Source organism: Malaclemys terrapin, chromosome 1 (genome assembly GCF_027887155.1).
Source record: "Malaclemys terrapin pileata isolate rMalTer1 chromosome 1, rMalTer1.hap1, whole genome shotgun sequence".
Classification (NCBI taxonomy): domain Eukaryota; kingdom Metazoa; phylum Chordata; order Testudines; family Emydidae; genus Malaclemys; species Malaclemys terrapin.
Genome location: NC_071505.1, coordinates 313,720,087 through 313,746,884, shown reverse-complemented (window position 1 = coordinate 313,746,884; position 26,798 = coordinate 313,720,087). Strand labels below are relative to the sequence as shown.

The 26,798-nt window shown below is 44.7% G+C and overlaps 2 protein-coding genes across 5 annotated transcripts in view; both read left to right on the top strand.

The window, feature by feature from the left end:
• PARP4 (poly(ADP-ribose) polymerase family member 4) overlaps positions 1-863 on the top strand; it is a 103,394-nt gene extending 102,531 nt beyond the window's left edge. For all 3 annotated transcript variants that reach the window (XM_054015505.1, XM_054015506.1, XM_054015504.1), the window contains one exon: positions 169-863. In XM_054015505.1, the coding sequence (XP_053871480.1) occupies positions 169-343 (175 nt within the window). In that variant the 3' untranslated portion in view covers positions 344-863. The remainder of the gene's footprint in view (positions 1-168) is intronic.
• A 13,958-nt stretch (positions 864-14,821) lies between these two features.
• Positions 14,822-26,798, top strand: part of MPHOSPH8 (M-phase phosphoprotein 8) — a 42,938-nt gene continuing 30,961 nt past the window's right edge. The window contains exons 1-3 of one of the 2 annotated variants that reach the window (XM_054015503.1): positions 14,822-14,878; positions 15,392-15,548; positions 24,458-24,613. In XM_054015503.1, coding sequence (XP_053871478.1) covers positions 15,546-15,548; positions 24,458-24,613 — 159 coding nt within the window. In that variant the 5' untranslated portion in view covers positions 14,822-14,878; positions 15,392-15,545. Of the gene's footprint in view, positions 14,879-15,391; positions 15,549-15,871; positions 16,134-24,457; positions 24,614-26,798 lie in introns of those variants that run through there. The other variant, XM_054015502.1, reaches the window with a different exon arrangement.

Below are 26,798 nucleotides of genomic sequence, written 5' to 3'. Positions count from 1 at the left end.
ATTGTTGATATTTTCTCCACCAAGTGACTTCGGTGGCAAGGGCAAGATTTTCTTTTTGTATCCTTTGGTGCATTTGATTGTGCTTAGTTTGTAGACAGCTGCAGGAACTGCTCAGTTAAGTCACTGTTCTCATATTTCAGTATAATCACACTTTATTTCTATATACAGTGCTATTCACTGGGCTTTTGCTTCAGTAAAGAAAGCAGTGGAATGGGTAAGAAGAACTGACAGACAATTTCCAGCCATCTGCTATCGACTTGAACTTGGGAAGGATTGGGACTCTGCCACTAAGAAGTTGTTGGGTATCGAGTTAATCAGCACCAACTTTCCTCCAAGTATTTAATCACAGAAGACTTCTATAAGAGTTAACTACTTTACTCATTTTGCAATTATAAGACAAATTACAGGAGTTCACTAAATTAATAGAGGATAATTTGATTTTATATCTGTATAATTATTAGGTAGTTTTAATATCCAGGAAATTAACCAAAGACATGGAAATTTGGGGTTTTTTCTTATATTGTCATCAATAAGGACAGTAATTTTAAATTTAAATATAGTGTTTTACTAAGAGTAAACATATACTGCAATTCACTGTCTAAAACTCTATTTAGCTTCTATGTTAGATAATTTTTAATTTAAATTAACCATTTTGCAGTGCTAATGCTTTTATAATGTGTTTAATATAAATTTGATTTCTTCTATAAACCTTATCCACTTCTTTGGACCAGTAGCACTATATAAAAAAACTGTAATGTAATAAAGGAATTACATCAGCAAGGAAATATTTCAATACACTGATGTCAAGAGGTATAAGAAGCTGAATAATAAAAAGCAAATAAACATTTCAAGGTTTTCACTTAGGTAGTTAGATAATTCGTTCAGTTGAGTTTCTCATCAAAATGCAGCCAAAAGAAGCTGCGTATCTGTGATAATGATTAGGGGCATATGCCTCTCTCATGTCAGCAATCTGTGAATCATTAGATGCCCAACTGCTTCTGGATGTCCAGGTAGCAGCCTTTTCTTTCCAACACAGACATTGCTACTTTTACCTGTAAAAACAACAGGAGTACTTGTGGCACCTTAGAGACTAACAAATTTATTTGAGCATAAATTTGTTAGTCTCTAAGGTGCCACAAGTACTCATGTTCTTTTTGAGGCTACAGACTAACACAGCTGCTAATCTGAAACCTGTTACTTTTAGCTGTGTCTTTGGCACCTTGTGGTTGGACTACTGCAATGTGTTTTAAATGAAGCTGCATTTTAAGACAATGTGGAAAATACTGCAAACGCAGAAAATGGTTATCTGCATTCACAGAGACAATATAATGCTAAAAATCTCACTTTGGTTTGAAAACTTTTTATCTACTGTACAGTTGTTACAATATTCAGAGTAACAGCCGTGTTAGTCTGTATCCGCAAAAAGAAGAACAGGAGTACTTGTGGCACCTTAGAGACTAACAAATTTATTAGAGCATAAGCTTTCGTGGACTACAGCCCACTTCTTCGGATGCATATAGAATGGAACATATAATGAGGAGATATATATACACACATACAGAGAGCAAAGACAACTCCCACCTGTTTATGCTCTCTGTATGTGTGTATATATATCTCCTCATTATATGTTCCATTCTATATGCATCCGAAGAAGTGGGCTGTAGTCCACGAAAGCTTATGCTCTAATAAATTTGTTAGTCTCTAAGGTGCCACAAGTACTCCTGTTCTAGTTGTTACAATAAACACTTAATGATGATTAATCACTGAAAGTCATTTAAAAAAGTATATTTTTCTGGCTTTCTTTTCAGTTTGTTTAACAGCATTTTGCACATAGTCAAATTCCCTAGTTTGTGTGGGTCTTTTACACAAGGGGAGAGAGAGAGAGAGACTCTTTTGAAAAATAGGAAATGTGATTGTAAAATCACAAAAATTGGCAGGGAAACTTGGGGCAGATTTAGGCCTTGTCTACACTACAGAGTTTTGTCGACAAAAGTTATGCCAACATATAGCAACTGCTTTAATTAAACTGCTGTAATTTAATTTAATTTAATTTAATTAAACCGTGGGGGGGAAGGATAGCTCAGTAGCTTGAGCATTGGCCTGCTAAATCAAGGGTTGTGAGTTCAATCCTTGAGGGGGCCATGTAGGGATCTGGGGCAAAAATCAGTACTTGGTCCTGCTAGTGAAGACAGGGGGCTGGACTCGATGACCTTCCAGCTCTATGAGATAGGTATATCTCCATATATGAATATGTCTACACTATGCTCTTAGTGTCAGCAGAGTGCATTCACATAACCACCTGTACCCTTCCCATGGCCAGAGCCCTGAGACCCCTACCCCCCCCCCCCCCCAATGGCCAGAGCCACAAGGCCCCTCTTCCCCCGCCTCCCCTGGCCACAGGAGCCCCAGGCTGGCTGAAGCCCTGAGTCCCCCCCATCCACATGCCTGGAGGAGCCCTGGGCAAGCCAGAGCCTGGAGGAGCCCAGGGCTGGCTGAGAGAAGTGCCATGCTTCCCCTCCCCGGACCCAGCCCACCCAGGGAAAAAGCGTCTGTTAGAAGACACTTTTGATATGCCCCATGCAGGTTCCTGGGCGTCTGAGGAGACGGCATGTGCCTCCTCAGCCACCCTGGAACCTGCCTGGGACATCATAAAGCAAAAACTTCACTGCCAAACCCTGCAACTGGGGGTTCAGCGGCCACAGCAGCACAGGGGGAGGCAGAATTTCCCCTGGCCTATTATACCCGACGCCTATGCTGGGCTCCTAGTCCTGAGTTGCTGAGAAAAAAGATAGTCTTCCTAGCTCCTTCCGGCCCCAGCCTCCCATATCACCACTCCTGCCTCTGTTGCTCAAATGCATGCAAGTCGATCAGGTCTGGCCCCACCTCTCTGACATGGAGAAGAATCAATGCTGGGAATCAGGCCTCTACCTGTACTATGAGGAACCAGGACACTTTGCATCAAGCTGCCCTGTGAAGGTCTAGGTAGCACCCCGATCAGAAAACACCAACCCTCAGCCCTGATAGGGGGAGTCCAGGCTGGGTTGGTGCCGTTCCTCTTTCCCCAGCAGGCTACTCAAACACTTTGCCCACCAGTTCCCTGGTGATGGCCAATCAGCGCCCAACACCTCTCCAACTCAAGCACCCTGCAATGCCCAATACCAACCTGAGGTGCTGGTGGAATTGGGAGCCTTGTGCAGTTTCATTGATCTGGATTTTACCCAAGCACACCATATTCCCACCCAGTGCAAGGACTCCCCCGAGTTAGGGAAGTCTATAGTCACTCCTTTCGCTGGAACTGTCACCTACCAGTTTGCTGACAGTCCTGTTTCCCGAAAGCCGAGCTGGGACCAGCTACCATTTGTGGCTTTCTCAGTCCTCCAAAGAATTCAGTAACATTAACAGAGGATCCAAGGGCGACCCTGGCAACCCCTACAACTACCTAGTGGCTGCACAGATTCCTGTTGAATATCAACATATGCCAACATGTTCAAAAGAAAAGCCAACACTCTATAGCCCCATTGCAGCTATGACTGCCCCAGCGACCTCCAGCCAGGAGCTGAGCTTCCCTTTAAGCATATTTTCTCCCTCTCTGAACCTGAACTACAGGCACTCCAGAGCTACCTCAAGTAAAACCTGTAGAAGGGGTTCATTCACCCCTCCACATCCCCTGGGGAGGCCCTGATCTTCTTTGTGGTAAAGAAAGATGTCTTCCTCCAGCCTCATGTGGTCTACTGAGCTCTGAACAAGGTTACAATCCAAACCAGTACCCTTTCACTGCTTATTAATTACTGCTTGAAACACTCTGCTCTGTCCAGGTCTTCACAAAGTTGGACCTCCACAGAGCTTATAACTCTGTGAGGATCTGGGAAGGAGATGAATGGAAGACCTCCTTCCATACTAGGTATGGCCTTGTAGTGAGGCTCCGTCTGGACTTGAGAGCGAGGGATCACTACACTTCCCCTAGTGGGTGGAGCCAAACCTGCCCCGACCTCCTCGCTGGAAGTACAGGAGTGGCACAGGAAATACTAAGGAGGGCCCAGCAGCTCAGTCAGTTGAGTGGTAGCTGGGGAAGGAGACAGACCTCTCCAGATCACTGCCAAGCACTGGAGCTGAGCCTGCACTGTGCCCTGCCCCCGGAGGAGTCCAACCCTGGAGAGGAGTTGCTGGGACCGCCATCTGCAGTGTACCCCAAGGTCTGTGTATTACTTATGCCTTGCCTTAGCCAGGAGGTTTAGGCAAAAGCCTGCTCCCTGCTCTACCCTGCCCAGAAGGCCAGAGCTTCCCCTATAGACGGTTCAGTGCTGTTTGCCTTAGCCTGGAGGCGTAGGCTAAAGACTACTCCCTGCTCTGTCCTGCCCAGAGGGCCAGACCTTCCCTGATAGACTGTTAATTGCTGTCTGCCCTAGTTGGGAGACTCTGGGCAAAAGACTGCTTACTACTCTGCCCTGCCTAAGGAAGCTAGAACTCCAGACTATTAATGGTGGTTTGGCTCTTCTAGGAGGGTACGAACTACAGACTGCTTACTGCTCAGTCCCACCAGTGGGGCCCGAGTGCTGCTGCCTGATGCAGTGAAGTGGAGTGGCCCTCTTTTGGTCAGAGAGACACACCTTGTCCCCTATGGCCAGGCAGCTGTGTAGATGGCACTTTTAACTTAATGCTTCACTTTCCTCCACCTTTAACTGTTTGCGTCTGTCTCGCACCACAAGATACATCCTGTCGATCCCCCCAACCCTGGCAAACCCTTATGACTTCTTCCTCTGCTCCTACTCTCACATTGTAGTGCATCTCTGGCATAAATCCCACCACCAGGCTGATGTCCTCCACTACAAATTCATTCTTGCCCCCTTCTGTTCTGCTGCCTTCCTATCTAAATAATTCTATTTTTCCACCTTAATTGAATCCCACACCTGCAATCCCACCTGCCTTTTTCCCACCTTTGCCTCACTCCTTAAGCCCTCTCTCCTTCTGCCTGCACAGGATCTTGCTAATTGCTTCCAACAGGAAAATTTACAAAATACAATGTGACCTTCCCTTGCCTTCCTTTCCCTTCCTACAACTCTCGCCTCCTTCAATCCAGTCACAAACATAGAATTATTTACCTGGGTAATGGTAATGTCAAAAATTTGTTAAAATCGCCATCTTGAATGATGTCTAGTAGTTGTTTGGCAGCCATGTTGGCTACCCTTCTCTTTGGAATTCTGGTGCCCTTTTTTTGAGTTTGGTGCTCTGTGACATTACTGACATAACCTGTGACTGCATAGATCATTGTTGCAACCACTGTTATATATTTGCAGCAAATATTGTACAAAGGTTGTCGTGTGAGGTCTCTATGGAAAGGTTGTGATTTGCTGATTATGATTATGCTATCTGTATGCATGTATCATTTTTGTATTTAAAGTTATAAATATTGGCTTTATACTGTATGTATTTCAAACTTGTGCTACGCTTCTGGGTAACACCCCAGGAAATTTGGTGTCAGCATGTCTAGCCTGCTTGATGGCCCATTAAGGACCATCAGCTATACAACTGACCCATTGAGAGAAGGCAGATACACCTTGTGACTCAGCAAGGTATGCAGGAACATGCCTATGGACAGAACTGTAAGGTTTTTCTATGCCATGTGCTGGATAGCTTGTCTTTGGAACAAAGAAAGCAGAGACCACATGGCAAGGGACTATAAAAGACTGCTGCATCTCCTCCATCTTGTCTTCAATCCTACTTCTGACCTCTGGAGGGACTTTGCTACAAACTGAAGCTCTGAACAAAGGACTGAATGACCCATCCCAACTGTGGATGTACTCCAGAGACTTGATTTGACCTGCAGTTTAATCCATCACTGCTACAAGCCTGAACCAAGAACTTTGCCATTACTGTATGTAATTGATTCCATTGAACCAATTCTAGCTCTCATCTATATCTTTTTCCTTTTATGAATAAACCTTTAGATTTTAGATTCTAAAGGATTGGCAACAGCATGATTTGTGGGTAAGATCTGATTTGTATATTGACCTGGGTCTGGGGCTTAGTCCTTTAGGATCGGGAGAACCTTTTTCTTTCACTGGGGCATTGGTTTTCATAACCATTCATCCCCATAACGAGTGGCACTGGTGGTGATACAGGGAAACTGGAGTGTCTAAGGAAATTGCTTGTGTGATTTATGGTTAGCCAGTGGGGTAAAACCGAAGTCGTCTCTGTTTGGCTGGTTTGGTTTGCCTTGGTGTGCAAAGGAACCCTGGCCTTGGGCTGTAACTGCCCTGCTTTAAGCAATTTGTCCTGAATTGGTACTCTCAGAAGTGTCCCACCAAAGGCAGCATCCTTACGTGCTCTATTGTGGAAAAGGCAGGAAAAGAACTGGCCAGGTGGTCACTAATCTGCCTAGAGACTAGAGGATATAAAAGCCCCACTCACAGGCTCTAGGGTGCTGTCTTCCCTAGCAGCAGCCCGCGTTGTCGGATCAAGAACCGCCAGAAGATCTCTGAGAGATACCACCACAGCTACTTACCTGAGAGGTGATTCTGATCCTAATCCTGGTCCAGCAGTCATCAAAGGTCCGAGTTCCTCCTGCACTCCCTGTCATTCCCAAGCACAGTGGTAGGTCCGGATCCAACATCTCGAGGCCAAGACAGACAATCAGACAAACTTTGATCTGTAAAGTATAAATACCTTTGTCTGTCATTTGTAGAGGGAGGGGGTTCTGGGCTTCATAGCCATGCAAGCCACTGAGATATTTTGTCCATATACTTACCTTATGTTAAATAAAGCACCTTTTAGTTTACCTTTTCTTGTCCCTTATCCTTATTTGCACTGAGATCAATTAGGTGATCAATCCTAATTCAGGGACAGCCGTACCTGTGACTTCTTAGCAGGGGTCCATAACATCCTTAATTTCTTCCTCCACATTGATAGATTGTAACAGGGTGCTGATGTCAGGGTGTTCCCCTCCTCCCGCCCCTGTACCTCACCTCCACAAAGCTGGGGGGCAGGGACATGACAGGGCTTAGGACAAAGGGAGCTTGCTGACAGCTGCTGCTGTGTCTGAATTTGCTGATCTACTTAAAAGGGTAGTTAAAGCGTACTTAAAGTGGGATCGAGGTTCTTAAAAGGGGAATACACATCTCTGTCACATACACACACAGAGTGTCTTTCACACTCACCTCCCAACACATACTTGTGTTGTTGTTGTTGTTACTTCCTGATACTTCTTTCAAAGTGTGTTATTTTAGTTTTTTGGCTGGTCTATGCATTTCATAATTTTTATTTCTCTCTTACGCTTAAATTTAATTCTTTGAGTAGTGAGTTCTAAAATGCCTAACCTGTCCTGGCTGGAGTAATTATCCCTCTGGTAACATTTTAAAATATATATTATATCTAGGTTTTTGGTTTCTAGTGGTGGCGCACATCACCTCAATATGGTGCACATAAAATTCATTCTGCACATGGATGGAAAAAATTAGAGGGAACACTGCTCATTGATCCCACCTGCCTCTCCAACTACCGCGCCATCTCCCTTCTGCCTTTCACCTCTAAACTCATTGAACGTATTGTTTACAATCGCTGTCTGGAGTTGCTCTCCTCCAGTTCCATCCTAGATCCTTTCCAATCCAGCTTCTGCCCTTTGCACTCCACTGAAACTGCTCTCTAATAACTAGCCAAATCTCAGAGACCCTCCTTTATCCTCATCTTCCTTGTACTGTCAGCTGCTTTTGACACAGTCGACCATTCTCTCTTCTTGAAATCTTGTGATCTATGACACTGCCTTCTCTTCATTCTCCTCCTACCTCTCTAACTGCTCTTTCAGCATGTGCTTTGCAGGCTCCTCCTCATCCGCCCTTCAACTTTTTCTGGGGTTCCACAGGGCTCTGTCCTTGGTCCCCTTTTCTTCTCCCCCCCAACTTATCTCTGAGTAATCTCATCTGCAAAAACAAATAACTACTATCTCTATGCTGATGACTCACAAATCTATCTCTGTTCCAGACCTGTCTCTTTCTGTCTATGCTAAAATCTCAGCCTATATTTCTGGCAACTCCTCTTGGATGTCTAGCTGTCAGCTCAAGGGCAACATGACTAAAACAGAGTTCTTAATCCTTCTCTTCAAACTCTCCCCACCACCTCCTTTCTCGAACACTGTGGAAAACACCACCAACCTGCCTGTCACTCAGGCAGTATCCCAAAATATGACTGTCATATTCAACTCAGACCTCTCTCTAGGTCTTCACATCCAAGCTATGTCTAAATCTTACAGATATTTTCAGCATAACATCCCTAAGGTATAGTCTTTCCTATCCATCCACACAGCTAAAAATCTCATTCAGGCTCTCACTATCACCAGTCTCGATTACTGCATTCTTTTCTCTGGCCTTGACCAATCCAATCTTCCCCTGTTCATATCCATTCAGAATGCTGTTGCAAAAATCATGCTCCTAGCCTGTAGCTTTGACAATGTCTCCCTTCTCTTTGAATCCTTTCACAAGCTCTTTTAGTAGGAAGAAAGCCTGAGACATAAGCTCTTGTATCAGAGGCCTAGTATGAGGAAGGACCTGCTCACAGAATTTGGTAAGAACAGGGCTGATATTGCAGAAATACACATTCCTAAGAAGTACTAGTCACAGAGTGCTCACACAAACACATCACGATATCAAATAGTACCAGACATCCCGATATCAAGGATGGTACAAAAACATTCCCCAAGGATAACAGGAACACACTGACCACTTCTAAAAGATAAGGTCAGGATGACAGTATGTAATGGAGATGTTTTGATTGAACCAATATGTACAAGATGATAACTAGCTACATCAGGTGGCAGTAACTAACTATGTCAAAAGACAGTACTAACTTGTTTGTATCAGGGTATAAAGATGTATCTCAGAGGGAGTATCTTTGTCTGGCCTTATGGAGGAACGGAACGTCCCGCCGTTCACTAAGCTGGTCCATTGTTATGGGCATACATGTACTAGTGGTCTGCTAGAGTCTTCGGGATACTAGTACCATGTTTTGTCAACAATAAACCTGGCTAGGTGCCTTCGTCCCTTAATGGAACTTGTGATCATTAGGTGGTTCTCTTGAGGTCTGCCTTACCAGCTGTCTGCACAGGGCTGGGGCGGCACACAGAGGGAACACACGCATGCAGCCAAACATCTATCAACATCTAATCACAACTCTTCCTTCCCTATTGTATCAGAGATAAGGTACTTGTACTCACTTTCAAAGTCTTTCACAAACCATCCCCAACCTATCAACTCTCATTTGGTACTAAAATGTTGATTTATACTTGCTTAAATGTAAACATGTGAGTAATCCTTTCAATGAAACCATGCATGTGCTTAGAGTTATGCCTCATCGAAGCCCTGCTCTCACTCCCATTGACTTAATTAGAAGCAAGCCCTACACTATTAATGCTATAATTTATTACTGTTGCCAGATTTCTGTTACTATTTGAACATGAGTGAGCTATTTATTTATTTTGCTAATTTTCTTGCATATATTAGTAGGTTCAAGCTGAATCCATACTGCAAGGGGAAAGTAAAAGAAATAGTGACTTTGAATCTTCCATAGATTTTGTAGATTGTAGGTTTTAAAAATAATTTTAAAATGCCTATTTAAATCAACAAATGTTGATATGTAATCTGCAAGTGGTATCAAATTGATCAACTTCTACCCTGGAATGAGAACCTTGAGTCCAAAATCCAAGGAGAGGAGTTAAAGACTTGTTAAAATGGAGAAGAAAAAGAGCACCTGTGTACTCCTGGCTCCATTTAAGTCAATGGCAAAACTCCCATTGATTTTAATGAGGCCAGAATTTTACCTCATATTGTCCAAAACTTACAATTCATAACCCGATGAAAGAAGGGGAAAAGGTACATTAACTGTGAAACCTGATTGAAAGTTCAGCTACAGAAGAGTGAATAATTCACAACCATTAGTCCTCAGGCCTGATCTGAAAGACTGAATGAAAGAACAAACATTTATGCCAAATTTGTCTCTGACGTAAAGGAAGTCTATAGAGTTAAGTAGGGATGAATTTGGCTGATTATCCCAGTATCTCTGCCTGAAGGAAGGATGCAGGTTAAATAGTTTTTAGTTAGAGTCAATACTATTTTCTATCAACTCCTCTCCATTTTTTCATTCTTGGAGGGGTTTAAAAGTGGGACATTAAAAATTGGTAGGCTTTGCTGCAGTTAAAACATATTTATGCCACATGCTAAATTCACAAGGAAACAAACTAGGATGCCAGTGCCTTAAGAACAAGAAAGTCTGCAACAGGTAGGTACTTGTATAAAAAGAAACGCTTCTAAGTCTGTGGTTTGTGAAGAAGCTTTTGTAATGTAAACGGATGCACTAGTACAGACTGAAATAATCATATGAATAGAAGGTAAACTTTCCTTCCTTCATCGTCATTAACTATATTAATAGCAACGCATAACCATTTCACTGATCATGATGTAGCCTGCACATGCCCATCTACAGTGCAACTAGACATACATGGCACAGCCTGACATTCCATTAATTTGAATGACATGAATTCCATAGGAACTACTGCTGGAATATATTAAAATCCCAACAGCAGTAAATGCAGTCAAACAAGCAAGTGGTTTCCCCCTACAGAAAGAAGATATCTCTGTCATTTCCCCCCTGACTCTTCTGTAGAAAACAAAGATATCTGACCAGAGCTGGGATTGTCTTTAAACATCACTAGATTATTTCCAGATGTAAAATACTACTCAATTTTAAAAAATGAACTGAAGTGCTTGTTAGATTCCTCCCCCACCCCTTACACAGGCAAACTCTGTATTTTCAAATCCCTCTGTGGAAAAAGCAGTATATTGCCATTGCTGCTGCCCAGTGCTTGTCAAGGAGTAACAGCAAAGAAATTGATGTGATCTTTGTCAATTTAGCACTGCTAGTTCACTGAAAAAGAACTACGGCTAGCATCAGCTCAGGCAGGATCATCTGCTGCAGCTGGGAAAGGATTTCTCCCCAGTCCCCACCCAAACTTTTGATCCTCCCCATCACTAGTGAAGGACCACATTTATGTCTCTGTTGTATAGAGAATTACTCCTAGAGATACCCACCAGCAACAGAAGAGCAAACCAAATAAGGATCACAGCATGTTCACGTAGTGCTGCTGTCACTGTAGAAGCAGGGTGGCTGCCTAGAACCATCAAGAAAGGGAGGATGGACAGAGAGATCCAACAATGGGGAAGAAAAAAAACCCAAGGGGGGATATGGGAAGGACAAGGAAATATATGCGAGGGAGATAGGTAGACTGAAAGCAAGGGTTAGCTGCATGTCTAGGAGAGCTCATATTAGCTTGGCACTAGCTTCTTGGGTGCATAGGGCCTATGAGTACTAAAACAGCATACTCTGCCCACCAGTTGAGTCAAGCATCTTGTACCACACTTATACAACCCCGTTTGGCTGACTGAATGTGCAGCATTTACAAGCTAAAAAGTAATCTGTAGGCTGCCAAATTATATTGTGATAATAATTTTACATTTATAATCCATTTTTCATTCTGGATTACTATTTATATAGAGTATCCTAAATCTGATGGGACTGTACATTAAAGTAATAAAATGTGCCTGCTGCAAAGAGCTTACAGTAGGGGTTTCAAATGATTTATAAACAATAATGCCCACCCCAAGCATTCTATAATAATGAGTCAAGACCCAAAAATCATGAGTTAGCTAAAAATAATAAAATTTGGTTTCTTTTTATTTGACTAAGGGGCTGGTCTACACTGAAAAGTTATATCAGCATAGCTATGTCTCTCTCAGGGGTTTGATGTAGTTAAGACAATCTAACTTCTACTGTTGACAGGCTGGGTTGATGAAAGAATTCTTCCATCTACCTAGCTACCCCTCTTGGGGATGTGGATTACCTACAGCAGGGGTAGGCAACCTATGGCACACGTGCTTAAGGTGGCACACGAGCTGATTTTCAGTGGCACTCACACTGCCCGGGTCCTGGCCACCTGTCCGGGGGGCTCTGCATTTTAATTTAATTTTAAATGAAGCTTCTTAAACATTTTTAAAACCTAATTTACTTTACATACAACAATAGTTTAGTTATATATTATAGACTTATAGAAAGAGACCTTCTAAAAACATTAATATGTATTACTGGCACACGAAACCTTAAATCAGAGTGAATAAATGAAGACTAGGCACACCACTTCTGAAAGGTTGCCAACCTCTGACCTACAGCAACAGGAGAATCCCTCCCATCACTGTAGCAAGTCTACACTGAAGCACTGCTGCAGTGTATGTGCCACTACAGGTATGCCATTGTAGCATTTTAATTACTCCTGAGGGAATTCTGCACTATCACACAAGTGTAGAATTAATATCACCCCCAAATTCCCCCCTCCCTCTCCGCAGAATAATTGCTTCTGGTGGGGAGGCAAAGGGAAACTGCAATTACACCTGTCACTCACCAGGGACTGATGTTGTGCCAGAAGAGAGGGCAGCTAACTTACTGGGTATCCAGCCATGGAGAAGGAGGGGCAGAGGTTGCCTTCCTCACAGCGTTGTGCCCGTGGGACCAGGTGAGGAGGCATGGGATATGGGGGATTGGACAGGGCAGGGTACAAGGGGGTGCTGGGGCGGCAGGGTCACACAGACTGGGATTCAAAAGGGCTAGTGGGGAGGACAGACTGGGCCAGGAGAACAGGAGCTAGTGTGGTAACATTGAGCTAGGGGCTGAATGGGAGTGGAGGTGCAGGGCCACATGGGGCGGGGAGGGAGGTGGCTGAGTGTGGCTGCAGGGACACATGGGAACAGGGACAGCTACGCCTGGTTGAATTGGGAGTGGGGGTGCAAGGCCACATGAAGATGGGAGGAAGTGGGGGTACAGGGCCACATGGGGACACGTGCTGTTATGCCTGACTGAAAGGGTATGAGGGTGCAGGGACACATGGGGATGGGGCAGATGTGCTTGGCTGAATGAGAGAGGCACTGCATGGGGTAGGTTCCCCAACTCCCTAACAATCCCCCTCTTCCCCCCCCCCCAAAAATTGTTCAATACTTCTTTCACCCACACTCAACAAACCTCCAAGTTCACTTCCAGGCTTCTTCCCAGCAATTACTTCCCTCTCCCACCTTGACTCCCCCAAGCCTTTGCACAGCTTCTGAGGGGTATGGGAAATACATTTATGTATTGTAGTTTAAATGAATTATTGCTCAAAGTTCTGTATTAATATGCCTAGTAAGGAATCTATTTGTCAAAAAACATTCCCTGAATCTTTTTTTGTTCTCTGTATTGTTACAGACATAATTGCTGACATGTGTTTTGAAATAAATTACCAAAATAATTGAAACTGGCATGATTGTGTTATTTTGACAAACAAAATATGCAGAATTTTACAGAATTTTTAAAATTGTGTGCAGCATTTTTAATTTTTTGGTGCAGAATTCCCCCAGGAGTATTAAGTGTAGACATAGCATAAGTGATTTCTGAGCTTTAGGGTACACTTGGTTCACATTTGCTGGCTATTCTCTGCAACGTGAAGGCTAATAAGGTTTTCTGGGTCTTATAAATGAAAATTGAGATTCTTAGCTTCAGGACCTAGGGCTATAAGAAGCACAGTAAATATTGTGAGACTCATATTGCCAATTCTATAGAAACTATGTAGAGAGACCACATCATCCACCCCTGAAATGAAGCCACTTCTAACATGAAACACAATAATGCAAATATGCAATAGTTTAGGACATGAAGTGATAACACTGCGCTCACCAGCCTTTGCAAGTGATATGGGTGATGGATTGTACAGCATCCTAGATAAGAAGGTTCTGATCCTGATTGGGGTTGCTAGGCATTATTGTAAAACAATACTAATAATCAATGTGGGCACAGAGGTATGCACAAGGGGGGGGCAAATTGGAGCACAGCCTCCCACCCCCAATAATCATCTGGGGGCCCAGAACTCCTCCAGTCCTAAGGCTTCGGTGGCAGGGACAGCGAGCTCCTCCTGCCTGGGGTTACAGGGAGGAGAGTGAGCTCTTCCTGGAGCCAGGGCAGGGAGGGAGCAGGAGGGATGGAAGGAGGGAAGAGCAAGCTCCAGCCGGAGCTGGGGCAGGAGGGAAGAGCTGAACATGCCCCCCCAAAAGGGGTCAACGTTGAATTTCTGTGCATGCCCGTGTGGGCAGAAAGCAATTACTATGAGTATAATGTGGCTATTACGCTTGAGTTAATGTGACAGCTTTCATCTTTGCCAACACACTGGAGATTGCACTGAGGACCTCCAGAGTTGAATAGATGAGTCACTAGAGACTGAGTCAAGAAGCTGGTTTTGTAGGTGAGGCTGTAACAGACACACAACCTCTGTGAATTCAACCCTTTATGATCAAGATATTAAAATTGTGTCAAAACAATGGGCCCTTGTGCAGAGCATTGAAGGAGAGGCCTTCTGAGATCAGTACACCACACCCCCCTTAGCTAGTATGTTTACATCCTGAAGGTGTTTATACTGGTCTGAAGCCAACCGCCTGCAACAATTTAGTCAATCCTCCTCATAGCTGAAATGGCCAAGAGATTCTCTGCTGCTGAGGCAAGTGACCAATGAAACCTTGAGGAAGGGTCATTCCTGTATCCTGCAGGTTGTGGCCAATTAGAACCTAGCCAGAGATCAATCCGGTTTGTGCTCTGGTATTTGCCCTGATGATGATGAAGCATTGCACACAGGGCTGGCTTTAGGCCGATTTGGCTGAATTGGGCCCCGCGCCAAGAGGGCCCCGCGCTGCAGCTCTCCACCCCGCCCCCCAGCTCACTTTCCCCTCCTCCCCTCCCCTGAACACTCCACCCCCTCCCCTGCTTCCCGCGAATCAGAGATTCGCAGGAAGTCTGAAAAGAAGCAGGGGCAGGCCGGCAGCACAAGGTAAGCTGGGGTGGTGGGGGCGCGAGAAGGGCTCCGGGGAGGCGCCGCCCGTTCCCGCCGAGCACGCAGGCCCCAGCGGCTCTGGCCTGGCCCCCGCGTGGCTCCGGCCCAGCCCCCGCAGCCCAGCGCGGCTCCGGCCCAGCCCCTGCGGCGCGGCTCCAGCCCGGCCCCCGCGGCACGGCTCCGGGTTGGACCCAAGCCCGGCAACCCCGGCCGGAGCGTGGCTCGATTCCTGGGGGTGGGGCTTGCTGCAAGCCCCGCCCCCAGGAATTGGGCCCCGCTCTTGCTAAAGCCGGCCCTGATTGCACATTTTTAACACTGAGGACCATTAACCATTGTGTTGGTGTCACTAGGCATCGCTACCAGGTAACTCAGGAGGGTGGAAGGCCATAAGTGCCGATGAAACCCCCCTGCTCTAGGTCTAAGTGAGCCAAAGTAACTCCTTCTTGTTGGGGTAGGGGTTCTCCATCTCTAGCAATTTTTAAATAAAGATCAGCTGTTTTTTTCTTAAAGATACGCTCCAGTTCCAACGGGAAGCCCTTGGCCTGCGCTCCACAGGCGGTCAGACCGGACCAGCACCGTGGCCCCTCCTGGCCCTGGGACCCGCGCTTGGGGCGGACCGGGACGCAGGAGGCAGACGGCAGCGGTGGGCCCCGGAGGCTCTGGCATGGCAAGCGGCGGGCAGGGAGGGGCCCGCTAGAGGAGGAGACAGGAATGTCACAGCAGCCCCGCCCCGCCCCCGGCTCGTTGCTGGGGTCAGGCCTGCGGCTCCCCGCCGGGATCAGACAAACGGCCTCCGAGCGCCGCCCCGCGCGCACGCTGCGGGAACTTCTCCCCCACCCCGCCCCTTTGCGCCTCTTCTTCTTATTGGCTCTTCCCTGCGGCGCTACCAATTGGCTACTTGGACCTGTCACTCTAAACCCTAGCGGCCGCTGGGATTAACGCTGGGGCGTGGGAGGGGGCTACGTTGCGTTTCGGCTCGCTGATTGGCCGAGGAGGCCGCGTCACGGGGCTGCCCGCCTGGTTGTGGCTGTCGCAGCTTTTTTCGGTGTAGTCGCTTGAAATTCACCCCAATATGGCGGCGGCCGGGAGCGGGGAGGAGGTGGCGGCGGCTGAAGTGGAGAAGGAGGCGGAGAAGGAGAACGAGGCGGCAGCGGCGGGTTCTGTTAAGGCCGCGGGCGATGCGGGCGGCGAGAGCGAGGAGGAGGAGGATGTGTTCGAAGTGGAGAAGATCCTGGATGTGAAAACAGAGGGGGTGGGTGACTGAGGGGAGCCCCGGCCCGGGGAGGGGGATCCGGGGGGTGTGAATGAGGGGGGCGCTCGGCCCGGGGAGAGGGGGGGTGAACGAGGGGAGCCCCGGTCCGCGGAGGGGGTGTGTGTGTGAGTGAATGAGGGGGTCCTGGCCCGGGGAGAGTGGGGGATGGGTGCGAATGAGGGGGGGCCCGGCCCGGGGAGAGAGGGGGATGGGTGCGAATGAGGGGGGCCCCGGCCCGGGGAGCGAGGGGGATGGGTGCGAAAGAGGGGGGCCCCGGCCCGGGGAGAGAGGGGGATGGGTGCGAATGAGGGGGGCCCCGGCCCGGGGAGAGAGGGGGTGGGTGCGAATGAGGGGGGCCCCGGCCCGGGGAGAGAGGGGGGTGGGGGGGGCCCGGCCCGGGGAGAGAGGGGGGTGGGTGCGAATGAGGGGGGCCCCGGCCCGGGGAGCGAGGGGGATGGGTGCGAATGAGGGGGGCCCCGGCCCGGGGAGAGAGGGGGTGGGTGCGAATGAGGGGGGCCCCGGCCCGGGGAGAGAGGGGGGTGGGGGGGGCCCGGCCCGGGGAGAGAGGGGGGTGGGGGGGGCCCGGCCCGGGGAGAGAGGGGGGTGGGTGCGAATGAGGGGGGCCCCGGCCCGGGGAGAGAGGGGGATGGGTGCGAATGAGGGGGGCCCCGGCCCGGGGAGAGAGGGGGGTGGGTGCGAATGAGGGGGGGCCCCGGCCCGGGGAGAGAGGGGGTGGGTGTCAATGAGGGGGGGCCCCGGCCCGGGGAGAGAGGGGGTGGGTGTCAATGAGGGGAGCCCCCGCCTGGAGGGGGGGTGGGTGCGAATGAGGGGGGCCCCGGCCCGGGGAGAGAGGGGGGTGGGTGCGAATGAGGGGGGCCCCGGCCCGGCCCGAGGGGGGTGGGTGCGAATGAGGGGCGCCCCGGCCCGAGGGGGGTGTGTGAATGAGGGGCACCCCGGCCGGGGAGAGAGGAGGGAGGGTGCGAATGAGGGGCGCTGCGGCCCGGGGAGAAGGGGATGTGTGTGAATGAGAGGGGCCCGGGGAGGGAGGGAGGGTGGGTGTGTGTGTGTGTGTGAATGAGGGGAGCCCTGGCTCGGGGAGGGGGGGCGTGAATGAGGGGAGCCCCGGCCTGGGAGTGTGTGTGGTGGGTGATTGAAAGACATGGAAACCTGGCCCTGCAGGCTGCAAGAGGCGAGAGCTGGCCTGGCAGAGATGGGGGTAGGCAGTGTATGAGAGGAGAACTGGCTGGGTGGGGTAGTGAGTGGATGAAGGGAGACCAAGACTCCTCAGCTTTCCACCTGTAGCTGGAGCTAGCTGCTGTTATGGAGCCGGCCCTGCCTGTTACCTCTTCCATTCATTCCCTTCTCTTTTCTTTTCCCCAGAAGCCACCTGACTTTCTCCCTTCTCCCACAGTTCCTGCCGCTGTGTCACTCTTGTCTCACCTCTCCCTTGGCCAGGCATTCCTCTGTTCTGCACCTGAGTCTTAGATCCCTGGCTAGACTATGGTGAGGGGCTGTGAGGGAAACAGCCAAACAGCTGATGCCTTCATGTGGGCTGGCTCCCCATCTCTTCCCCTCACAACACACATGCTTTCATTTTCAAATGTTATAACCAAAGGTAGCAGGGCAGCATCTTGCATAGGCTTGAATTTGGGTTTCTGTTCTTTTTGTTTCCACTTTTATGGGCCACTTATAACTCAAGCTGCTTGAAGCTAATTTAAAATACTTTGCTTTAAGTACTTCATTTAGCATAACTGTCTCTACCCAGTTGATCAGTTAGCCTGGGATCTCAAGCTGGGAGAGTCAAACCCTTTCTTTATGGCTACATGAAGTGGTGAAACTCTTCTGTGTAACATGGAATAAAGGCACAAAGGAGAATCATTTTTAAAGTGGCACGGACAGAAAATTGTTCCTAAAATACTTTCATTTTTGAGTCCCAATCATAAAACCATTAAAGACACAGGTGCTGATATTTGAGGTTATATGTATTCTTGTGGGTCAGGTTTGTCTGGGATGATTTTTTTGTTTTTGTTGGGCTATAAGCCCATGAGAACAGTGTTGTATCTTAATGCTTTTATTATATAACCTCTAATATAAAATACGGCTTTTTGTAGCTTTGGATGAAAGAATTAAAAAAAAAAAAATCATGTTGACAATTTTTCCCCGGTAGTTGCAGTGGTAAAATACATTGTGAAAATACCCATTTCCTGGATCAGTGGCTCACTGGGATAAGATTCTGACAAACATGGTCCTTTAGTAAATGTATTGTCTCAATGAACACATTGTTTAATCCATCTTGAACTTCCAGTTGTTTCTGAATATAACTTAAATCATGTAATCATCAAAAGTATTCTAAGTTCTCACTGCTGTTGTATGAAATTACTTTCCTTGTAGTGGTTTCTAGGTAGTTTTCATGGATCCATTAGGGATACAGAATCTCTCAGGCCAGGAATACAATATTAGAGACAGCAGGAATGTCTTTCACAACTTGTTAGCCTTTCTTTGAAATGCTGAGCTACTCTTAGGCTAGGTCTACACTACCTGCCTGAATCGGCGGGTAGAAATCAATCTCTCGGGGATCGAATTATCGAGTCTCGTTGGGACGCGGCAATCGATCCCCGAATCGACGCTCTTTACTCCACCAGCGGAGGTGGGAGTAAGCGCCGTCAACGGGGAGCCAAGGAGGTCGATTTTGCCGCCGTCCTCACAGCGGGTAAAGTCAGCTCCGATACGTCGAATTCAGCTACGCTATTCGCGTAGCTGAATTTGCGTATCTTAAATCGACACCACCCCCCACCACCCCCCGTAGTGAAGACCTGCCCTTAGGGCTTGTCTACACATAAGCTGCTGCAACTGTGCTGCTGTTGTGCTTCAGTGAAGGTGCTGCCTATGCTGACAGGAGGGGTTCTCCTGTCAACCTAGCTCTGTTTACACAAGTGGTTAGGTCAGTTTATTTGCTTCACTCAGGGAAGTGGATTTTTTACACCCTGGAGAAATACAGTTATACTGACTTAATTTCCTAGTATAGACCAAGCATTAAGGTTTGTATCTGCAAGATACAAATGTGACTTAAGCAAAGAGCCCTGCTTTTGAAATTTATATAGAACATGATGGAAACTCTGAAGTGTTGTTAAGTATTATTTTGTGTGGTTTTTATATAGGTCTAATTCTGCATCACATATAAAAAAATTTTATAGGCACTCTGATTGTGGAGAAATAGCCAAAATGTAGAGGGAAAATAAAATAGTCCTTCAGATTAAAACTGAAGTGCAAAAGCTTCAAGACTTACTACATTTATGTGCAACTTGTTGATGTTCACTATCTGCCAGATCTGTAACACCTCAGCTTAACACAGAAGAGTTCTGGTTTATGGAGTTAGCCCTAATTTCTTGAATTTTTCTACTTAAAACAGCTAACTTTTTACTAACATATACCTCAGTGTAAGACGTATCTCCTTCTGAAGTAAGTGTTAACTTGCACCAAAACAAAATGTTCTTTCAAAGTATTGCATTGTTCAATATGTTTTAAGTTTGTGAGGGGCTTTAAAGAAATAGTGGGGGAAGGTTTTTTCTTTGAAATACCTTGATAGTGTCCTTTTTAACTTGGAAAGGAAAATATTTCTCTCAAAATAATCTGACTTTACCAAAAAAAAAAAGAAAATTGAACATTTGAAGCTTACAACATTCCTAAATCTGAACAGAAAATGTTTTACTTTAAAATGATGTAATCACCCCCTGAGTGATGTAATTTGTAGTGTAGACATAGTCTTAGACACTGATTTGTATAGAAAACAAATGGGAATAAATGGTAAGTGTTCAACAGTGTAAAAGATTAAGTGGGATGTTACAAGGTTGTGTACTAGGTCTTGTGTTTAATATATTAAGGATCTGCAAAAGGGGGTGAACAGTGAGATGCAGAGCTTGCTGATGACAAATGTATTTAGAATAGTCAAGAGGAGCAAAATTTCTTTTGAAACTTCTCTCTCCAAAATAGTTGGAAAACAATGTAATTTTTGAGAACCACTGTTCACTTTCCCTCAAAAGAAACAAAATCCTCTTGCATATAAAGTGCTTTAATCCAGAGCCTTTTCAGTTAGTGAAATTGTCTCATGTCATGGATATTCTGACATGGAACGTACTTAATAAAGAATTAAAATATGGTAACATAATTAATACCAATCAGTATGGTTTTATGGAAAATGGTCTTGTCAGACAGATTTGATATTATTTTTTGGTGAGATTGGTTGATAATGGTAACCACATTTACAGAAGTTAAAGCATATTCTGTTAGACATCTGACTTATTCTGCATGATATTCTGATTTTTAAAAAAGTTTACATGCTACAAAATCAATGTAGCACATATAAAAATAGGTTAAAACTTGGTTAAAAGATTTCAAAATAACTAAATGAGGAGTCATCTAGTGGGGGTATTTCTAGCAGGATGCTCCAGGAATCTGTTCTTAGCCCAATGCTATTCAATATTTCTTTCAATGATCTGAAAGAAATAACAAAATCTCTGCTGGTAGAATTTGCAGAGAATATAAATTGGTGGAATGGTAAATATAAGTGGAGACAGGTCTCTTGGTAAGGTGGGCTCATTTGACCAACGTATGTTTTTAATACAACCAAATGAAAAGTCATACATCCAAGAACAAAGAATATAGGTTACACTTACAGTCCCCCATCCTTTATCCTGGAATTCAGTGACACTGAAGAGAAGTTGGGACATGGTGTTGATAACCCATTGAACATGAGTTCCCAGTGATGTGGTGTACTTGATGGCTAGTATGATCTTGGATGTTCAATCGGGAATTTTGAATAGGAGTAGGGAGATATTACCTCAGTATATTAGTGAGATCATTACTGGAATACTATGTCCATTTCTAGTATCCGCACTCCAAAAAGGATGTTAACAAATTGGAAAAGGTTTGGAGAAATACTAAAAGAATGATATGTGGTCTGGAAAACAGTCTTATAGTGAGAGACATAAGATGGCCAATCTTTTTCCTCCAGGAGGAGATTGAGGTGACTTAGGGATGTGCTTAGGCAGTTTCAGAGTAGCAGCCATGTTAGTCTGTATCCGCAAAAAGAACAGGAGTACTTGTGGCACCTTAAAGACTAACAAATGTATTGGAGCATAAGCTTTCGTGGGCTACTGCCCACTTCTTCGGATGCATATAGAGTGGAACATATATTGAGGATATATATATATATATATATATATATATATATACATACACACACACATATACATACACACACACACACATACAGAGAGCACGAACAGGTGGGAGTTGTCTTACCAACTCTGAGAGGCCAATTAAGTAAGCCATACCATCAGGGGCTCGTTCACCTGCACATCTACCAATGTGATATATGCCAGCAATGCCCCTCTGCCATGTACATTGGCCAGACCGGACAGTCTCTACGCAAAAGAATTAATGGACACAAATCTGACATCAGGAATCATAATACTCAAAAACCAGTGGGAGAACACTTTAACCTGTCTGGCCATTCAATGACAGACCTGCGGGTGGCTATCTTACAACAGAAAAACTTCAAAAACAGACTCCGAGAGACTGCTGAGCTGGAATTGATATGCAAACTAGATACAATCAACTCAGGATTGAATAAGGACTGGGAATGGCTGAGCCATTACAAACATTGAATCTATCTCCCCTTGTATTCTCACACTTCTTATCAAACTGTCTGTACTGGGCTAGCTTGATTATCACTTCAAAAACATTTTTTTTCCTCTTACTTAATTGGCCTCTCAGAGTTGGTAAGACAACTCCCACCTGTTCATGCTCTCTGTATGTGTGTGTGTATATATATCTCCTCAATATATGTTCCACTCTATATGCATCCGAAGAAGTGGGCAGTAGCCCACGAAAGCTTATGCTCTAATAAATTTGTTAGTCTCTAAGGTGCCACAAGTACTCCTGTTCTTCTTAGGCAGTTTGACCTCTTTAAATCAAGACGGGATATGACTTGAGTGCAAAACCCTGTTGGAGTACAGTTTTTGGTTTAAGCATTGCAGCTTTTTCACTTTTGAAAGTTCAATATATTAGAAGGTGGTGCTGGTTGCAAATATAGCACAATTATTTGCTTATCTATTTTGTGTTTGAATTTATGTTGTTACACCTCTACCCTGATAAAACGCTGTCCTTGGGAGCCAAAAAATCTTACTGCGTTATAGGTGAAACCACGTTATAATCGAACTTGCTTTGATACACCGGAGTGTGCAGCCCCGCCCCCCCGGAGTGCTGCTTTACTGCGTTATATCTGAATTCCTGTTATATCAGGTCACGTTATATCAGGGTAGAGTTGTACTATAATGAGTATGTTGGTAAGACCCTGCACTTTCCTTTTTCGGCAAGGATAAATATTGAAGTGTGGGGGCGGGGGGAGATCTCTTAAAATCTGAGATTCTCCTAACAATTAGGAAACTAAGAAAAAAATGCAAAACATCTATTTTAGCACGATAACACTATAAAATGGGAAGAAAGTAAAGAATTAACATTTAAATAAAATAAATCATGACTTTTAAAATCTTTTTTTAACTTATTTTAGGCCTGTCAAGCGATTAAAAAAAAAATGAATCACGCTCTGTTAAACAATAGAATACCATTTATTTTAAACATTTTTGGATGTTTACAACATTTTCAAATATTAATTTCAATTACAACACAGAGTACAAAGTGTACACTGCTCACTTTATTTTTATTGCAAATATTTGCACTGTAAAAAAATTGTATTTTTCAATTCACCTCATACAAGTACTGTAGTGCAATCTCTTTATCATGAAAGTTGAACTTACAAATGTAGAATTATGTACAAAAATTGCATTCAAAAATAAAACTGTGAAACTTTAGAGCCTACAAGTCCACTCAGTCCTACTTTTTGCTCAGCCAATCACTTAGACAAACAAGGTTGGTTACAATTTTCAGGAGATAATGCTGCCTGCTTCTTGTTTACAATGTCATCTGAAAGTGAGAACAGGCGTTCACATGGCACTGTTGTAGCTGGTGTTGCAAGCTATTTATGTGCCAGATATGCTAAACATTTGCATGCCCTTCATGCTTCGGCCACCATTCCAGAGTACACACTTCCATGCTGATGCTCATTAAAAAAATAATGCGTCAATTTATGTGACTGTACTCCTTGGGGGGGAGAATTGTACGTCTCCTGCTCTGTTTTACCTGCATTCTGAATATATTTCATGTTATAGCAGTCTCGGAGGATGACCCAGCACGTATCTGGCATGTAAATACCTTGCAACGCCGGCTACAAAAGTGCCATGCGAACACCTGTTCTTACTTTCAAGTGACATTGTAAATAAGCAGGCAGCAGTATCTCCCGTCAATGTAAAGAAACGTAGTGATTGGCAGAATAAGAAGTAGGACTGAGTGGACTTGTAAGCTCTTAAATTTTACACTGTTGTGTTTTTGAGTGCAGTTATGTAACAAAAAAATCTGCATTTGTAGGTTACACTTTCACAATAAAGAGATTGCGCTTCAGTATTTGTATGAGGTGAATTGAAAAACGCTATTTCTTTTGTCATTTTTACAGTGCATATGTTTGTAATACAAAATAATATAAAGTGAGCACTGTGCACTTTGTATTCTGTGTTGTAATTGGAATCAATATTGAAAATGTAGAAAAACATCCACAAATATTCCATAAATTTCAGTTGGTATTCTATTAAGTGCGATTAATCGCGATTATTTTTTAAATCATGATTAATTTTTTTAGTTAATCGTGTGCATTAACTACAATTAATTGACAGCCCTATTTTTTTTTTAACTCCACCCTGCTCTTCAATTCAAGTGCTTTTGGGCACATGTATGCTGCAATGTGAAGCCAGGAAAGGAAAAAACTGAGTTCTTGTAGCAGACTTCATTCTTGTGAAGTTGAGTAGATGATGTGTGTGTCCCATCACAGTATATCCTGATCTAGGAAAATGATTTGTTCACATTGTAATATGAAATTACTAAATTTGTTTGGAGAAGCAGCAAAGAACTTCAGGCAAAACCAAATGGTTAACAGAAGTTTAGTGAACTACTGTAAGAAATAAGTTTTATACTCACTGTACTTAAAACCTCTTTTGTGTAATACTTCAAACTATGAGAACATGTTTGGATGAATGATTATAGCAAAACACGGCTCATCTCATTTTTTAGGAATTAACATTTTCATCCTATAAAGTCAGATTAGACTAAACCATTATACATTGAGATTCACAAGAGCAAGTCGATACTGTAGAAACCCCCCCCCCCACCCCCTTCATAAACTCTTGTTTTATAAGTACTTTTTGCTCTCACAGGGTAAAATTCTGTACAAAGTGCGGTGGAAGGGATATACCTCAGATGATGATACCTGGGAACCAGAGGTTCATCTGGAAGACTGTAAAGAAGTGCTGCTTGAATTCAGAAAAAAAATTGTGGATAATAAGCCTAAATTCGTTAAGAAGGACATACAGGTATGTCTGCTTTCCCCTCACCTTCCAATAAAGACGGCTTTCCCTTTTTAGGCCTTATTTTCTGGTATTAAATGTTCCATGGAGTTGTGTGCAGACTCTAAAATATGATCAAAATTTCTTTGTAGTAGAGGCCTTTATTGTAATGACCATTGCTTGCTTGCTTGGGAGTTACTATTAATTAAAGCTTGGGTAAGATTACAAAAATCTCTTAAATTAGGGAAAAAATGCCGTAAGTGCCCTTTTTGGCCAAGCTTGTGAGGTCCTTACATTTAATTTGGTGGCATTTCTCTGTATGTAATAACTTATGAACCTAGTATCTGATCAATTCCAAAGTTATTGGGAATGTGCAAGGCATCAGTGGCCAGAACCTTATTGATTTTTGGGGAAACTGGAAAACCAAAAGGCGAGAAATGGAAACCCTACCATCAGATTACTACAATCATTGTTTCAGGCACCTCTGCAATCGTATATAGTTCAAACAGCTAATTGATGACATCCGTTAATGCCTTGTGGCATAAAAATACTCCTGTTTGGCTTCTTAATACAGTTTAATATTTTGATGCCCTGAATGATTAATCACCCAGATAAATTGGGAGTGTCTGGCTTGGGAGAAAGGGACTGGAGAGAATGAGGTGAAATAAGGGTGCACACAGAGCTCCTGTCATAGGTGGTGGAGCATGGGGGACTCCCAAAGGGGGGGCATATAGCTTTTGCCATGGGCGGGGGGAGAGAAACTGGGGCATGCAAAACCCATGGCAGCAGGGAGGTTGTGGGGCGTTACAGTGAATCCCTGAAAAAGAAGGGGAATGGGAGATGGCAACACAGAGAGCTTGTAGGGGAGGATGGAAGGAACCTCTGGTTTGTGCAATAAACTCAGCCTATACAAGAAATGAAGTGTATGACCTGCTAGTATAGTTATCTTTTCTCCTAGAATAGTCATAAAAATAAAAAAAATTTCTACATTTCAATATAAAATGGGCTCTCCTATTAGAGTAGTTTGAAAACATTCCTTAACACTTAAGTTTTGATGGGTATATTTTGCATCTGAACATGTAATCTTTTAAAGCCTACTGTAGGTTTGCATGCTTTCCTGCTGGTTTGGATATCCTTACACTGTAAGACTAGAGCAGGGGTCGGCAACCTTTCAGAAGTGGTGTGCCAAGTCTTCATTTATTCGCGGTAATTTAAGGTTTCGTGTGCCTGTAATACATTTTACATTTACAGGGGCCGGTAGATGGAACCCCAGACTGGCAGCGGGCTGAGTGGGGTCCCAGCTGCCAGCCCCGCTCAGCTTGCTGCCGGCCCGGGTTCCGTCCATCCAGGCCGACAGCGGGGACCCCAGACTGGCAGCAGCGTGCCACAGTAAATCAGCTTGTGTGCTGCCTTTGGCACGCATGCCATAGGTTGCCAACCCCCGGACAAGAGAGTCATTTTGTATATTGGAATGCTTACTTCTCAGTCCATATTATGAAACAAGGTTAACTAGATTACTAAATATTTACATAGATAAAGCAGTTATCTTCTGAAAGCTAGAATTACAGATAGGAACTGTGTTTCTCATTAATAGTAACAGTTGTGTCTATACCAGTGGAATAATTGTAAGCACAGAATGCAGAATCTGATATCAGTCTTACCACCATTTTCTTCTGTCTCTTGTAGACTAAGCTTTTGCAGGGAGGGCAGCAGGAATGGAGACCATTATGGATAGTCTTTTTAGTTTAAAGCACTGCTCTGTTTTGCGCTATCTTTTTTTTTTTTTTTTTTTTTGTTAAACCTCAGCCTTGCTATTATTATTTGTCTTAGACAGTTTTCTGCATCAGACAGGGAATGAATGTACCTCACCCAGATTCATCTCAAAGTTTAATTTTAAGCCCAATTTAGTTAAATGGTAAGGGGCCAGTCTAATCAACATTCAGTATTTACTGTCCCCACACCAAACGCTATCCTCTTCCAGTGAGAACTCTTTGCTCACTCGTTCTTTGAAGCCGTACTTTCCCTCCCTGCCTTGTTTGATTGTTCTTTCCCCAGTAATCTCTGGGATTTTTTCTTTGTTCCTGTTTAATTTATAGTAAGTGCAATGGATGATGGGCACATGAGTTTTGAAGAGACTCTTATAGGGTATGTCTATATTGCAATAACACCCTGCAGCTGGCCCATTTTGGCTGACTTGGACTCATCGGGCTCA